Below are 15521 nucleotides of genomic sequence, written 5' to 3'. Positions count from 1 at the left end.
CACTAAAAAATAAACTCTTAGGGGTATAACAGTACTGTTTTTCTTTGGAAAGGTAGGTAGCCTACATATTATATTATTTATTTATTTTCTGTCAGTCAAAGCAAGTTAAAATGAGTTGCTATAATACTATGTCTCTTTATTTTTGTTATTGTTATGCATAGTCCTTCACTTCAGATTGAACGTCTTCACCTGCAAAAATCACATAATGTGTCAGAAAATGAAGAGTGTTGTGCTACAAACCCCAGACCGCCTCATCTTTGCATCTTTTTATAAACAGTCTGAGTCTTTGCAGCAAAACAGGATCCTCCACACACTGCAGCCCTCCGTTAACCACACCCCTTCTCATGTTGCAGCAAAACACTCCACAGTTTCCCACAATGCACCTGGACAAGTACAGTGACGAACGCATAGACTCATGGGAAACTGGACACCGTTTTCAGAGCCGAATCTTTTGAGCCCGATCCGTGTAACGCACATATGTGTCAGTAGATTTAGTTCATTGACGTCAGTAGGCTTATGGGCGATGTAGGGAATACAAATACCCCAAAGACTAAAATTACATAAATACAAATATGGGACAATAATGTTATAGTATAAATTATATTTGAGGCTGTGTTCTTTAATTTTAAAGACTGGTAAAAAATGTATTTGATGTTGAAGGTAGTTTTATGTCAAGCCAGAATAACTAAATAGGTAAAAATGATTTGAAATAAATAAACAAAAGTTATAAATGTTTATAATAATGTTATGCATGGCAAAAGAAGAAAAGATAAAACCTTACCATACTTTTATAATCGCTAAATCAATCCAGAACATTTACAATCCAGAACATTTTAGTATATTATCATGTATTTCTTTAAATGTCATGTAGATATATTTTAATGCAATCGACAATAATAAAATGCGTGTATTTATCTTATAAATGCGCAGAACACACAAGTGAACCTGACTGGTGTAACGCGTGTGTATTGGTCGGTTCGTCCACGTTCCGCACATCAGCAGATGACAACAACAAAACAGACCGAGCTACTGAGAGGGTGTTAGCGTAGTTAGCTACCTGAGATAAACAACCACTGCCCCGGCGCGTCTCTTACGCCATCTCCGCTGGACTTTGCCAAATCAGAAGTCTGTTTCACACCAGCATGGTTGATCTGTGCCACTGACCATGACTGTCAGCTGTCCGTGTCTTATTTAGTCCAGTTGACGTGAGCTAAGTGGCTGGGCGAGCTAGCTCTATGTATGCCAAGCTAAAACAGGTTAGCTAGCTAGCTCAGTTGCTAGCTTGTCGGCTAGCGAGGTGGAGACCAAGAACGGGGAGATGCGAGAAAAGCGAGGTAAGACACGCGAAACCCTGTTTGTAATCAGTTCAGCAGGAGATATCCTCTGTACAGCTGTATGAGTGTTAAATGGTTGGTGTTGGCTGCTGTGGTTAATCTTATCACATTTGTCAAAATCATCGAAATTAGAAATAGCGGTCCTGCGCTAGCCTGACAGCTGTGTTAGCTAATAGCCAGTTAGCACAGTCAGCGGTTTACTAGAGACGAGCTAGCTGGCTAGCTGCTGGCGGTGGCTGCTTCTTTGACACTGTAACAGCGAATGACTGGAGGCCTCTGGGGTAAAAAAAGCAACGACTGAGTGTCCTCTATTTTAATATGGGTCAAGGAAAACACGTTCAGCCCGGTCACACGGAACAACAGCAGGCCCAGAGACGTGCTAGCTGCGATTACCGTCAATTAACTGACATTTACCGACGCTCAGGTTGTCTGAGCCTGTGATAGCAACTTGGCTGAGAAGGTGTTTTATGTTGTCATGCTAACAGCAGTGAGCAGTGAGCGGTGCTAACTGAAGTAATGTCCCAAACTTGGCTCTGCAGTTGTACATACCTCCTCAGATGAGCATGAGCAAATGAGAAGTAGCTTTATATATATATATGTTAAGACAGTTTGACACTAGAGGAACATATCAGGTGAATTGTCACATCACAAACTTGAGAGTAGCCAGTAACTAACAACAAGGTGACTGCCCGAGGTTAAATTATTCAGTGTCCAAGAGCCTATGGGTTCAGGTGGACGGGTATGGTGACATGATGGGCCTTGATGTTAAAAGAATAAACTATGTAAAGAGACAGACTGAAACAATGTCCCCTCTACTTATTGTTTAGCCCAGCAAACGCTGTGCAAGGGTGTTTATCAAGTTGCTCTGTGGCTTTGTGCATTTAATGAATGGCAGCGTCATTCATTTACTGATGAAGAATGTTTGATAAAATGTATGAGCTGAGACAATCATAGATCTAATGTTCGTGTTTGTGCTTTGTTTCACAGGGTGGCCTCGAATGACTAAATGAGCAAGTTAGGCAAGTGGGTAGAAGTCTGGAAGAGTCAACATGAAGTTGTATGTGTTCCAGGTCAACAATGGCTGCACGCTGACATTTGACACTGACCTTGCTGTCCAAACGTAAGACACTGGCATTTTAGCAATATGTTGTTAAAAGTTGTGGTCAGTACGTCCTCACTTTTGTGATCTAAATACACTCTTCCTTTTTTCTCAGTGTACTGGAGCTTAAACATGCCATCCAAGCCAAATATAAGATTGCAACTCAACATCAAGTCCTTGTTGTCAATGGCGGGGAATGTATGGCTGCAGAGAGACGGGTCTGCAGCTACAGTGCTGGCACTGTAAGTCTACACAACTTGTTGTTTGTGCTTGTGTGTTTCTATAATTGCCCAGAACGTATACTGGGAGCATATGCTATGTTCTGATTACTGATATCTAATTGTTGATTTGTAGGAAACAAATCCCATATTCTTGTTCAACAAAGAGATGATCTTGTGTGACCGGGATCCAACGATCCCCAAAACCACCTTCTCGATTGAGAGTGAGATTCAGGTCAAGGTGGAGGAGTCTCTACTGATGCCAGCTGTTTTTCACACTGTTGCCTCACGAACACAACTTGCTCTGGTAGTTACCTCCTATTTCTGTTTTTAAATGTGCATTGCAGTGGGACATCTCTGTCCTAAGAAATTGCCTTGAAATTAAAATGATTGCAACTAACAATTAGTTATGTAATGCTCATAATCATCATTGTCCTGATATTATGTTTGTTCCTCCCCAGGAAATGTTTGAAGTTGCCAAGAAACTTTGCTCTTTCTGTGAACGTTTGGTTCATGATGAACATCTTCAACACCAAGGCTGGGCTGCTATCATGGCTAATCTGGACGACTGCACTCTGTCTTATCAGAAGTTGCTTGTAAAGTTTGACGCGGCATACTCAAATTATCAACATGAGTTGGAAGAAATTAAGGTGAAACTTACAAAGTAAGTGTTGCCAAGGAGAACAAAAATATTTTGATAGCCCTAGCCAGTAGTCTGGAATTGGAAATACAAAGTGCTGTATAATTATTATTAACTATATGTTAAGACATTCTATTTTGTACATCTTTTTTGACATTTTGAATAATGTAATCACAATTGTAGCTCAAATAATGTCTGAAATAACAGTAATAAATGCAAGTAATGTTTCTGCTAAAATGAAAAGAGCTTGTTCAACTTTTACTCCTCATCCCCGTTCTGTCATAATTGCAGGTTAGGGACAGCGGTAGCTGTAATGGCTAGGATACCTCTGCTGGAAAGTTTGACAAGACACAGTTACAGAGAGAGCATGGAGAAGTCCAGTCCAACCCCAGGAAAGGATTCAGACGGGACAGAAGAAGAAAAGTCCTCTGAGTCTGTGCGCTACACTGCTGAGGCAAAGAGGCCCTCCAAGTTATCAGCATCCTTCTCTGCTTCACAAGCGGCCACATGTAAGCCAACCGGTGACCATGAAACAAATGAAATGACTGACAGGGGTGGGCTGAGAGCTGCGCTATTAGATGATGATGATGATGACGACGACGATGATGACAGCGACGATGATGACGATGACGACACTCCAGAGTTTGCCAACCCGTCCTCCTTCAATGTCACACTATTAGACTGGATCAACGTGCAAGACAGACCCAATGATGTGGAATCAGTTGTGAGGAAATGCTTTGACTCCATCAATAGGGTGAGTCAGTGATGTATGAATAGACATATCACTGTGGAATTCTAAATATTAAGTCTTACATGGGGGGTGAGAGTCTTCCATTAAAATGTGTCTTTCTTTCAGCTTGACCCACGGGTCATTCAACCCTTCCTGACAGATTGTCGTGACACTATTGGTAAGTTGGATAATCAAAACATGAAAGCCATCAAGGGGCTTGAGGACAGGTTGTATGCTCTTGACCAAATGATTGCAAGCTGTAAGAAGTTGGTGAACGAACAAAAGGAACTTGCTCAGGTACGCGAAGTAAGAGATGAACACTATTTAATAACTTTCTCCATCTTCTGTTTTTAATGAGTTGCGCTGATGTTTTATCTCTTAAAGGGATTTTTGGCCAATCAGAAGCGTGCTGAAAACCTGAAGGATACATCTGTTCTGCCCGACTTGTGTCTGAGTCACACCAACCAGCTGATGATCATGCTGAACAACCACAGGAAGCTGCTCGACATCAAAAAGAAGTGCACTACTGCCAAACAAGAACTTGCAAACAACCTTCAAGTCAGACTCAAGTAAAGCTTAAAACCACTTCTTCCCCCGGTGTTCATTGTCTGGTCTAGTTTTATGTTACTCTTAATGGCTTTTCAAAATGTTAAGTCACATTTTGAAACTTTAATGGTGGTAATAATTTTGAAATAGATGGTGCTGCTACGTGATGCTTCATGCAGACCAGGACAGTGAGAAGCTTCAGGCTCTACTCAGACTCCTGACAGAGCTATTGGAACGAGTGAGAGTGGTGGAGGCCCTCAGTACTGTGCCCCAGATGTACTGCTTGGCGGTGGTGGAAGTCGTCAGGAGGAAAATGTTTATGCGCCACTACAGAGAGGTCAGTGCTAAATGCCGTTATTGGAAACTAATTGTGTGTCTAGACTCTATCTCTCTTGCCTCACTGAATCCGGAGCTTTTGGGGACATTTAGCGCTGAGCGAATAATTTACAGATTCAATTAATTGGGCAGTTCACTGACTTTGCCACCACGACGAAGAGAAAATAAGCCACAGTTACAGTTGCTTGACGATTGAGTTACTTATAAACTTTGTGTTTTTTTTTGTTGTTTTTTTTAGTGTTGGACAGAGTGCTCACTTAGATTAGTTTTTATCTTGCACTATCTAGCAATTCTGAGAAAATAAATGCAACAGAATAGGATAATATTATAATACATGCCTCAGCTGGCAAGATAAGCTGGCATTTTGAGTGTCTTTGTGCCATTTCACATGGCACATCCTATTTAGCAGGCTCAAGAAGGACTTGTGTCCTAATGCAATGACTCCTCCCACTGCATTAGCAAAAATACTAAAAGTCATTCTTTGTATTGCTGTGTCTAAATGGATCGTCAGAGTAAGAAATAGTTTGAAGCCAAGCATTGACTCGAAGTTGCTCATATTTGTCCTCTGCTGCTGAGATGATTTTAACTTTAGACAGTGGTTGATGCTACATGAAGACACTTCTGTTGCATTTCTTCACTTTCTGGTTCTGTTTTCTTAAACAGTATTCAAAATGTGTCTTCTGAGAGCCTGGGTTCTTTTTTTATTTTTTATTATGAGGATAATAAGACAATGATTTAACAGTTTGAACAGTTAGGAAAAAACAACAACATATAAACCTGTTATTTTGTAGCAGCGTAATAACATTGAAGGTCTCGCCTGAAAACGCTGAAAGTAGACATGGAAAGAAATCTAGTGATTTTCTTGCACTAAAGTCTTTACTATTTATCTCTTCAGTGGGCTTATGCACTTGTGAAAGATGGCAAACGACTGTACGAGGCCGAGAAATTCAAAAGGGAATCCTTCGGGAAACTCTTTAGTAAGTGTCTTTTAAAAAACTCAACTGTTTTTTTTAATCACTTTACAGAACAATGAACTTTTGAAAAGTCTTTGAAAGATCAGCCTTGATCTATCGATGTGTGTTCTTCTTCTCAGGGAAGTCTTTCCTCAGAAATCGTTTGTTTAGAGGACTCGATTCATGGCCTCCCACATCATTCTGTGTAAGTGGGAAACTGTTTGTACTTTGACCAAGCTGATAGTGATATTATCATGCATATTATTTCAGTTGAATTTCAAGGTTTCTCCTCTTGTTTTGTTTGATGTTATTTATAGACACGAAAGCCGAGAAGGTTTGACGATGAACTTCCAGACATTTCACTTGAGGACCTGCAGTACTTGAAATCTTGTTGTCCTTTGGAGGTGCAGCCTTTCCTTATGTAAGTCACTGTCCTCAGTCATTAAAGGGGTTTGAGGTATTACTGTGTCAGTTATATAATGTTACCAGAATCAACCTGGGATGTCACCAATAAAAATAGGTAGATTTGGAAGTTGATGCCCATTTCTAAATCAAATGAATTGGTTTGGAGATTATAACAACAACAACAATAGGTGTTTTAAAACGTCAGAACAACTTGCAAGACATTTGATTGTGCCATAAAATGTCAATGCAGTTAATGAAAAGGCAGTAAATCCAGATACATTTTGAGTTTCACTCAGCAGTTATTCAGCTCATTTATAAACTTTCTGCCTTTCTCTACACTAAGAATCTATCACACCCAGTGTAGGAGATTGTTATTGGTAAATCATACTGGATATGTTGTTTGTTTTTCGGAAGCCCAGTATAACTTATACAGGCAGATTCAAGTTGATAGCAAAGTTATAAATTAAGTTACTTATGTATAAAATGTCATTGATCGTTTCAGGAGCCTTTTCTTAGGTCATGGAAATTGGTCTCAAACAATTTAAAGCTTCAACTTCTGGACGCCTACTCTTGACTATTTATCATTCTGTCCTTAAAGTCATTCCCCATATTTTTTCAGGGTTCCTACAATGTGTGACTTTGAGCCCTTAAATCGTCACGTAGAGACGCTTCACCAGCTGGTTCAAGCAGCGCAGAGCGTGGATGAGATGTCCCAAACTATCACTGACCTGTTGAACGAACAAAGGGTAATCAAAGCTTCAGTAACACCCTTCATTTGTACTTTTAAGAGATTGTGTGTTTTTCATATTCTTATATCACTATAAAAAGTGTAAAAACATTTTTAAACCTTAGCAGACTACCACAGTCTAGGTAATTAATACGAAACACTTAATACTGGTTACTTTTATAATCAAAATTGGTTCTTATACACATTATCAAATCCAAACTATATTTTCATACATGTATGGTTTAGTTTTCTTCTTCGTTTAGGTACTAAGTTCTCCTCTTTTCCTCTCCCTTCATCTGTTTCATTTTCAAGGCATCCTATTGTCATAGCTCTCACAGATCAACCATGCAGACCCCACAGTCTGAAAGTATACCTGGGAGCACCACACCGGGGTCCTCCAAAACCCCAACCTCTCTTGGCCTTCAGGGTCCAGGCTGCCAACCCCTACACGTTCCTGTCCCAGCTCCTTTGGAGGACTTGTCCCCAGACAGCATTGATGCACAAACGTTTGACTTTGAAACCATCGGCCATCCGAACATGGACCCAGTCCTGCAGCAGGGCTCCCTCGACCTGGATTCTCTAGTAGAGAGCCCAGAGTCTGATTTCATGTCTGCTGTCAATGAGTTTGTGATTGAAGGGAACTTGACCTCCCCGAACCCCATCAGTGACCCCACTAGTCCTGATATGATGGTAGAGTCTCTGTACTCTTCAGTGATCAATGCCATCGACAATAAGCGTATGCAGGACACCACAACACTAGAGAGGGAGAATTTTAGGATCACTGTCCTCAAACAAGTTATTGAGAAGTATCAGTCTGCTGCAGAGGAGTCCCATTCCAACTTAAGAAGTGTAAAGGATGATCTCCATCACTTACGGGGTCTAGTGTTAAAAGAACAACATGACTTTGGCTTTGACCTGAGGGATATGACCACAGAGGTGCGCAACGTTGTGGACAACTTCTGCCTGACCCATGAACTGAAGTTGAAGGAGCAGCATCAAAGTGAGCTGCTCTCTGTTCGGCAAGAGCTTGAGAAGCAGGTTCAGACACTAACGGAGGAAAACCAAGTAAACCAGAACATTGTGAGAGACGTCCAGCGTGCGATGCTCGAGCTGGAGGGCCTTATGGAGCGCAAGGAGAAAGAACTTACTCAGCTCGAGAATGAGAGAGAGCGATGGATGGAAACGGAGAGAGGCCAGACGGATAGGATCAAAAATCTGGAGCAGTTGATCAGTGATCAAGCTGAAGAGATCAAGACGCTTTCCGCCGCAAGAGACTCCCTGACCAGCCAGCTTGAGAATCTGCACTTTGAGATTGAACGTGGCCAGCAGAAGATTCGACAGGAGTTGGAAGCTGTGGAGCAAACTCACTTAAAGGAGCTGGAGGTCAGAATGAAGCAGGAGCACAAGGCACAGCTGGAGACTCTTACCCAAGATAATAAGGAGGCTCTGGAACATCTGGCTTCTGAAAACAGTACAAATTTAAGTGAGGCAGCTGATCAACATGCCACTGCTCTTGGAGAGAAAGAAAACCAAATCAAGGACTTGGAGGCTCGTATAACTGAGCTTGCTGAACTCCGTTGCAAACTCGAGGTGGAGTTGGCCCTCAAAGAGTCAGAGACTGAGGAGGTGAGACTCTTATTTGAGGAGGCCAAGACTCAGCAGGCCGAGGCTGTGAAGTCTCAGGTTGAAGCGGAGTATGAAGTGGGCCTGGCAGAGCTCAGGAGTCTCATGAGGAATGAGAAGGACCACTGCATCTCCGAGCTGGTGGACAGACACGAGGAGGAAACTATCTTGTTGCACAATGAGCTCTCCTCCCTGCAGAAGCAGTCCCAGGATGCTGAGACAAACCATTCGGAGCAGCAACAGAAACTTAAGCAGGAATTAGAGCAGCAAGTGACTCAAAGTGAAGAAAAAGAAAAGCAGTTCACGAGCTTCCGAGAACTGGAGCAAGAGCTGAGGACTCTCGTCAACAAACTACAGACAGAAAACGATCTGCTCTCCCAAAAAGTAGAGCAGGACAGACGAGCCACTGAGACAGAACTCGAAAAACAAGAGTCCACCAAGGTTGCATCACCAGAAGCCTTTAAAGAGTTGGAGCAGCAGAAGGAGGAGATGGAAAACAGACTGTTAAAGAAAATCAAAAAACTTGAGAGTGAGCTTCATGAGAGACGATCTTCAAAAAGGTAAATGACACCACATATAAAAATGTAGCTTTGGTTTGTTTTCCACATTATAAAAACTGAGTAAAGTTGATGGTTTGTTTAAATTGAATCTGCTTACGTTTAAAATGACACACGGATAGATGAGATATGTAAATACGTGTTCTACTCTTTGTTAAGAATGAACTGTTAAATAGTTTGCATATTACCCTGTCAGATTAAAAGTTTATTGTGTGCCTTTCAGTGATGAAGGGTCGCCGCTGCGCGCCGAGGAAATCGCAGATGCCGCAGCGCCTCTGTCTCTGGACTCTGCACTACAAGAGCGGCTGCAGCAGGAGAGGGCCTCGCTGCTGTCCCAGATCGAGCTCCTGGAGAAGAAGAAGAATGAGGAGATACAGAACCTCAAGACATCACTAATCGCAGAATCGCAGGTTTGTATTTAGAGAATGGAAAAGAACTTGGGGAGGCTGTGAATGCTGAAGTGTCCTCGGGCAAGATACTAAACCCCAAATTGCCCCTCATAGAAAAAAAGTGCCGCTCACAGATGTTTTTTATTTGGTTTCTCTGGTTTTCTTCTCTGTTTCTTTATCTAAGCGACCAACTTCAAATACACAATTCATTAAGGTAGTATTTATAGCCAGACTGTTGTATTAGTTGTCAGTTTATTAGGTACACCTAGCTAAAACGAATTCAGTCTGGTAGTGTAGTGTTAGTTCTTTTGTGTTTGTATTTTTGCACAGCCTAGTAAACTCAACACAGAGCTACCATTAACTTAGTGATACAATCTAATGCAGCAGTGAGCACTTACTTTCTGAAACCTGTAATTTGTAATAGTTCTTGGCACTGTCACTCTCAGCCAGTTGCGCTTAATTCCAAGTTAAGCTTTTACACATCTAGAGATCAGGCTTTTACTCATTTGTCCAGAAAATCCACTCAAACTGTGCCGGCACTAATCTCAGTCTGTCAGGACACCAAGGGAGCAGCAGAAAGACACGTTAACCCTAAACATTTACTGTTTAATTAGTTTTCATCACTCACTGTTCCCAAAGGCAAACCCCCTCTGTGTCCCACCCCTCTTCATAGTTCAAGCTGATGTTTTTCACACAATTTAGTCATTGTTATCAATATAAAAAACCCAACATGCATCATTTCAGTTCATTTTAGTTTTTTGTCACTTGATATAATAAATGGTGAAAAGATGAGTTACAGTGCAACAAAGAAACTCTAAACAGGTTTGTAAAAATCAACAAAGCATCTGAAATCCTTAGAATTAAACAATTCAAAGACATCCCCTCAAAAACAAATGTGTACTTTGATGTACTGTAAAATATCTTTGTCACTGAAATACGTGTCAAGCGTTTTAAACTCAAAATGTTTTGTTCTTCTAGACTAACTTCAACACTGTTCTAACCCGAGAGAAGCTGAAGAAGGAGCAGATCATCCATGACCTCACAGAGAAGCTGCACAATGTGACCCAACAGCAGGAGAAGGACAAAGGTGAGCGTTGGACACTTTGTGCTTTGAGAGGAGGGGTTTTATCTTTTTCTCTTCTGCTTTCTACCGTATTTTAAAGAGACAATCTTTGAAGTTTGAAGTTAGAGATGGGCCTGGCAGCGTTTCATATTTATCTTCACATATTGCAGCTCTGATAGAGTCTCTCTCTGAGGACCGGGCGAGTGTCATTCAGGAGAAGAAACACTTGGAAGAAGAGCTTAATCGCCTGCGCAGCACTGCACTGGTCTCCTCTGCCTTCTTCACCCCTCACCCATCAGCTCTGGAGGTCACAGAGGCGGGAGCATCAGGAGCACTGGGAGCACTGGGAGCATCAGGAGCACTAGGAGCATCAGCAGCAGGAGCAGCAGCAGCCAGAGCTCTGCATGTTGCTGGGTACTGCTCCTCCGAGCCCATGGCTGAAACTGACAGACTGGCCTGTGTAGCAGCCATACGAGATGACGAAAATGTCGACTCAGCGGTGGAAGCCAGCATGGTGACAGTCCAGTAAGCATCCTCCCTACAGTACATGTTGTTAGTTTGATAGAATATTATAGTGATTGCACTCTCACCTATTGGGAAGAACTCCGATTAAAGCAACACATGTACATGCATTTTCTTAACCTGATTAACCCGGACATGTCATGCATTGACCTGTCAGTGCATTTTCCTTTGTTCACAACTTATTTTTTATTAAACTACAACAGGATTAAATCTTATATAAGAAAGTTCTGTGCGATGTTAAGTTTTATTTAGGTCACAGTGTTATGACAGCTCACTGAAAGGACAAACTGTGTTGATGAGAAACATGCAATCTGGATGTCTGGATGTCTGGCTTTAGAAAGGTAGCTCTGCTGAACCAAGTTTTCTTTGTCTCTTAACCTAACCGACAAAACCCTGGTTCTTATACACACTAAACACAAGAGATGGAGTTTGTTCAGGTTATTGAAGCCTGTGTTAAACCAGTCTCATGCAATGAAACATGAATGGAATTGAATTACTATTATTAATTGAATTTTCCAGCTATTTCAATTTTTCCTTTCTTGAAATACTCTTGCGTTTTGCTAAACTTTTTTCCTGTGTCTTTGTTTTTGTTTATTAACATTTATTGTATTTTTTATTACTAAGTTGCCCTTTAGTTTTTTTCACCAAGTACATAATTCAGAAAAACTGCCCTGTAATTTTGCTTTCTCAGCATCTTGGTCATTTTCAACCCATAATGAAGTTGCAGAGCTAAAGGAGGCTGCTGTAGAGAAGCTTCCATGTTACAGGGATATGGATGTTGATTGACAGACAGAAGCCTTTGCATTATTGAAGGGACATTTCAAAAGACATTGTGTACAATAGCCAAAAGTGGATGGACAGAGGGGACATTTGACAGAGGAAGGAAGGAAGGAAGGCTAGGATCAGACAGTGCAAGTGTTTCTATCATTAATAACACAAGATTAAGACCTATTTAGTTGTAATGGTATGAAAGTTATTGTTTTATTTCCACATAATGCATAAAGTTGTGTTGACATTTTCAGAGGATGATTCTCAGTAACCTGATGATTTCTTTGTGTAGTGATAATATCCTGATGTCAGAGGAGAAACAGCGGATACTCCTACTCGAGAGGGTAAATATACATCTTTATCTTTTACAGTATTTATACATGGTATTTGTGCACAACACACTGTTTTTTCTGGATGTGTTAAATCACATTTTAATATATGTTGCAGACTTTACACATGAAGGAAGAAGAAAACAAGCGCCTCAGTCAAAGACTGGTAGGTTAATTATTGCCTCCATCAAGGAGGTTATGTTTCCATCTGGGTCGGGAAGAACCTATTAAATTTGGGTCTAGATCCGGATGCAGGAATTTGTTGCTCTTTCTTTAACATTGCTAGACGGGTTGTTATGCAACATTTCCGTTGATTTCTTGGAGAATAATTCATGGATCTTAATAAATTAAAGAAATAACAGGCATTTTTAGGAGACTGATATTTAGAGTGTGTGCAATTCTGTGTAGATCCAAATAAAAACCTGGATCAAGGGGATTTAAATGTTTTCATATTACACTGTTGGGCCTTGGAGATAAAGCTCTCAGTGCCATTCTAGTTGTCACTGTGGGCTATGGAGCACCTGCTCCACTAGGTGGCAGTAGCATCAAAGAGTAAAATCCTGACCCAGGAGGCTAAAGAGCTCAGCAATGAAATTTATAGAAGAGTCATGAAATGTGAAGAGGGATATATTTTATTGAAATAGTTTGAAATACAAAAATATACTACATGTGTTAAAGTGTACTTTTGTGGTTTGAAAATTTTAAATAAGGCTGGACAAAAAAAACACAACTAAGATTAGTTTGAGTTTAATTCTGTAATTAGGGTCAAAGTACAAACACTTAATTACTAAGACTATTTCTTGGAAATCTCAAGTCACACAGATTTTCTGTTGGAAGTCATTTGTTGCCAACACTGTACAACTCTTCTCTCTAACATGCGTAATGTCCCTACTCCTTTTCTTTGTAGATGTCTCAGAGCATGTCGTCTGTGTCCTCACGGCATTCAGACAAAATCGCCATCAGAGAGTAAGTGAACACAACACATGGCTTTAACATGTGCTGCTTGCTGGTGTGAATACAAAAATAATATTTTTTTATTTAATTTAAAACTGACCATGATTGTATGCAATGTGATAATACACATCATTATATAATTACCATAAATGTATTGCATTTTGAAAGCAGTTTGCATAACTCATCATCTCATCGTTTTTGTCCTTGTCTTGTCTTTTTGAATGTTGCAGCTTCCAGGTTGGTGATTTGGTTCTAATCATCCTGGATGAAAGACACGACAACTATGTGCTGTTCACGGTCGGACCCACCCTCTACTTCCTCCACTCGGAGTCTCTCACTGCACTGGACCTCAAACCAGGTCAGTCCTGTCCACACCTATTGAGCCTATGATGAGAACTGTAGTGTTGGAATTTGTTTCATGATTTACTAATAAGATAAACAGATTTCAGATCGCTTGGTAATTAGATATCATATGTCAAGTATGACTAGATTTATAACAACGAATATTTGTAATATACGTAGGTGCATTCCTGGTTTTTGCTTTGCTTGGACTTTGCCTAATAAGCTTTTTGTTTGTTTGTTTTACTGAGTGTTCATTGAATATTTGTTTTGTTGTTTAGCTTCAGGGACTTCAAGACGGCCGTGGGTTCTTGGAAAAGTGATGGAAAAGGAATATTGCCAGGCAAAAAAGGTATTGACTTTATCTGAAGTTGTAAAACATTTTTAACTAATATGTGTAAAGACCCAATATACCAACGTAGATCAAGTGTGGTCCTGGAAATCATGTTTTTAGTAATAATTTCCAGTTTTTTGATGTGTTGATTTCATCCATGTCAGTAATGCTGTTATGTTGATGAATGCAGTTTAAATCTTTCACTAACAAAGTTCTCTCTTTTTTTTCCTTTTTTTTTCCTTCATCAGGCCCAGAACAGGTTCAAGGTCCCTTTAGGAACCAAGTTCTACAGAGTGAAAGCTGTTCCATGGAACAGAAAAGTATAATAGTCGCGTTATCAGCTAAAATGTATATTTATATTGCTTAATTTTTGATCAGAAACTTGACATCATAATTCATAACTTGAAAAACGAAAGACCTTAAAAATGGAGAGAATTAAGATCATCATCATACTCTTTTTGAATTTCAGTTCAAAATCCCAACTGCTACCACGTTTTTGTTTTCTTTTATAACCCAGATTTGTTATCGTGGACCAAATGCTATTAACCTTATTAGGGCATTGCCCTATACACTGTGGCATAACGCCATCTGACCTGTGTGTAAAATTGAACAAAATTTGGATGTTAAATATTAGTTTTCATTATCAGCCTTTGTCCTTTTGTGGAAAATAATGTGTCATTATCAGCATAATTAAATGAAAATATACATTTATTATAAATGTTTATGGAGGAATGTTCATGGCATGCATATTGATATATTTTCTTTGATTTACTTATCCAGATAAATGTTGTAGTTGGAAATGTAGTTAATGCTGTTTGTTACTCACAAAGCAGAATGGCCCTCTGTCAATACTGAAATGTACATTATGGCCGACTGATGACAACAGTCGTCTTTGCAATCCTTGAAATGCACTTTCAAAAAAAACATGCTTTTGTTGAATTGAAAAGGGAAGTGATTGAGCTGTCAGAACCAAGTAAATATATCAGCACAAACTTCTCACTATCATAGAATATTGATATGTAGAAAGGAAAACTTTGTGACTGTGTTTCATTATCGGAGGACATTGTACATTACCCATCAAATCACACATGTAACAATAAATGACTGTATTGTAAAAGATAGAGTTTTGAAACAATAAAGGATTGATCCCAAACACATTTCGTGATGGCTAATTATTCTTCCATATTATATTTGTGGCTAAGAAATATAAATCATTTTCTTGGAATCACCTTCACAATGTTCATTTGGGAATAAAAGTTTCCCCGGTTTAAGGACGAATACTAATTTATTACACCAGAAGGCAATTGTACATTTTTCTGTGTTAACTAATGAAAAACTATTTAACAATGGCTTGTTATTATGAGACGAAATAGACAGTGACTTTGGGGCATTTACAGTCAATAGCTTTTTAATGATGCTTTTAAATAATTTCTGGGGGATTCAGGAGTCAATGTGGAATAGCACAGTATAGTGTATTCACTTGATTTAGCATTTTTGCTTTTGTGGAAACATTAATGTTGGCACACTACTGCAGGAAACAGACTTCAAAAAGGCTTCAAATCGGGGCCCAAGAACGATGCGGCCCTCATGGAGAAGGAAGCCCACCAACATCACTTTCCCAGTTCACAGCGGGGAGCATAGCAGCTCTGTGCCGA

At 40.0% G+C, this 15521-nt stretch overlaps 1 protein-coding gene across 1 annotated transcript; it reads left to right on the top strand.

The window, feature by feature from the left end:
• The first annotated feature begins 995 nt into the window (after positions 1–995).
• Positions 996–15019, top strand: rb1cc1 (RB1-inducible coiled-coil 1). The gene is made up of 23 exons (XM_035169970.2): positions 996–1334; positions 2322–2454; positions 2549–2675; positions 2788–2958; positions 3113–3315; positions 3583–4045; positions 4148–4318; positions 4406–4590; positions 4718–4904; positions 5799–5880; positions 5997–6061; positions 6174–6277; positions 6881–7007; positions 7301–9171; positions 9392–9578; positions 10536–10644; positions 10791–11145; positions 12203–12254; positions 12358–12405; positions 13147–13205; positions 13424–13551; positions 13814–13884; positions 14115–15019. The coding sequence occupies exons 2-23, from the start codon at positions 2384–2386 to the stop codon at positions 14190–14192; spliced, it is 4914 nt and encodes a 1637-aa protein (XP_035025861.2). The 5' UTR covers positions 996–1334; positions 2322–2383; the 3' UTR covers positions 14193–15019.
• The last annotated feature ends 502 nt before the right edge of the window (positions 15020–15521 follow it).

This window comes from Hippoglossus stenolepis, chromosome 11, assembly GCF_022539355.2.
Source record: "Hippoglossus stenolepis isolate QCI-W04-F060 chromosome 11, HSTE1.2, whole genome shotgun sequence".
NCBI lineage: Eukaryota > Metazoa > Chordata > Actinopteri > Pleuronectiformes > Pleuronectidae > Hippoglossus > Hippoglossus stenolepis.
The sequence above is the reverse complement of the archived record's forward strand: the minus strand, read 5'-3'. Positions and strand labels throughout refer to the sequence as shown.

Excerpts from the sequence above, each read along its gene's own strand:
- rb1cc1 (XM_035169970.2), top strand. The coding sequence starts at position 2,384 with ATGAAGTTGTATGTGTTCCAGGTCAACAATGGCTGCACGCTGACATTT. Across the intron at positions 2,455-2,548 it reads ACTGACCTTGCTGTCCAAAC|TGTACTGGAGCTTAAACATG; the intron begins GTAAGACACTGG and ends CTTTTTTCTCAG. Across the intron at positions 12,406-13,146 it reads AGCGCCTCAGTCAAAGACTG|ATGTCTCAGAGCATGTCGTC; the intron begins GTAGGTTAATTA and ends TTTTCTTTGTAG.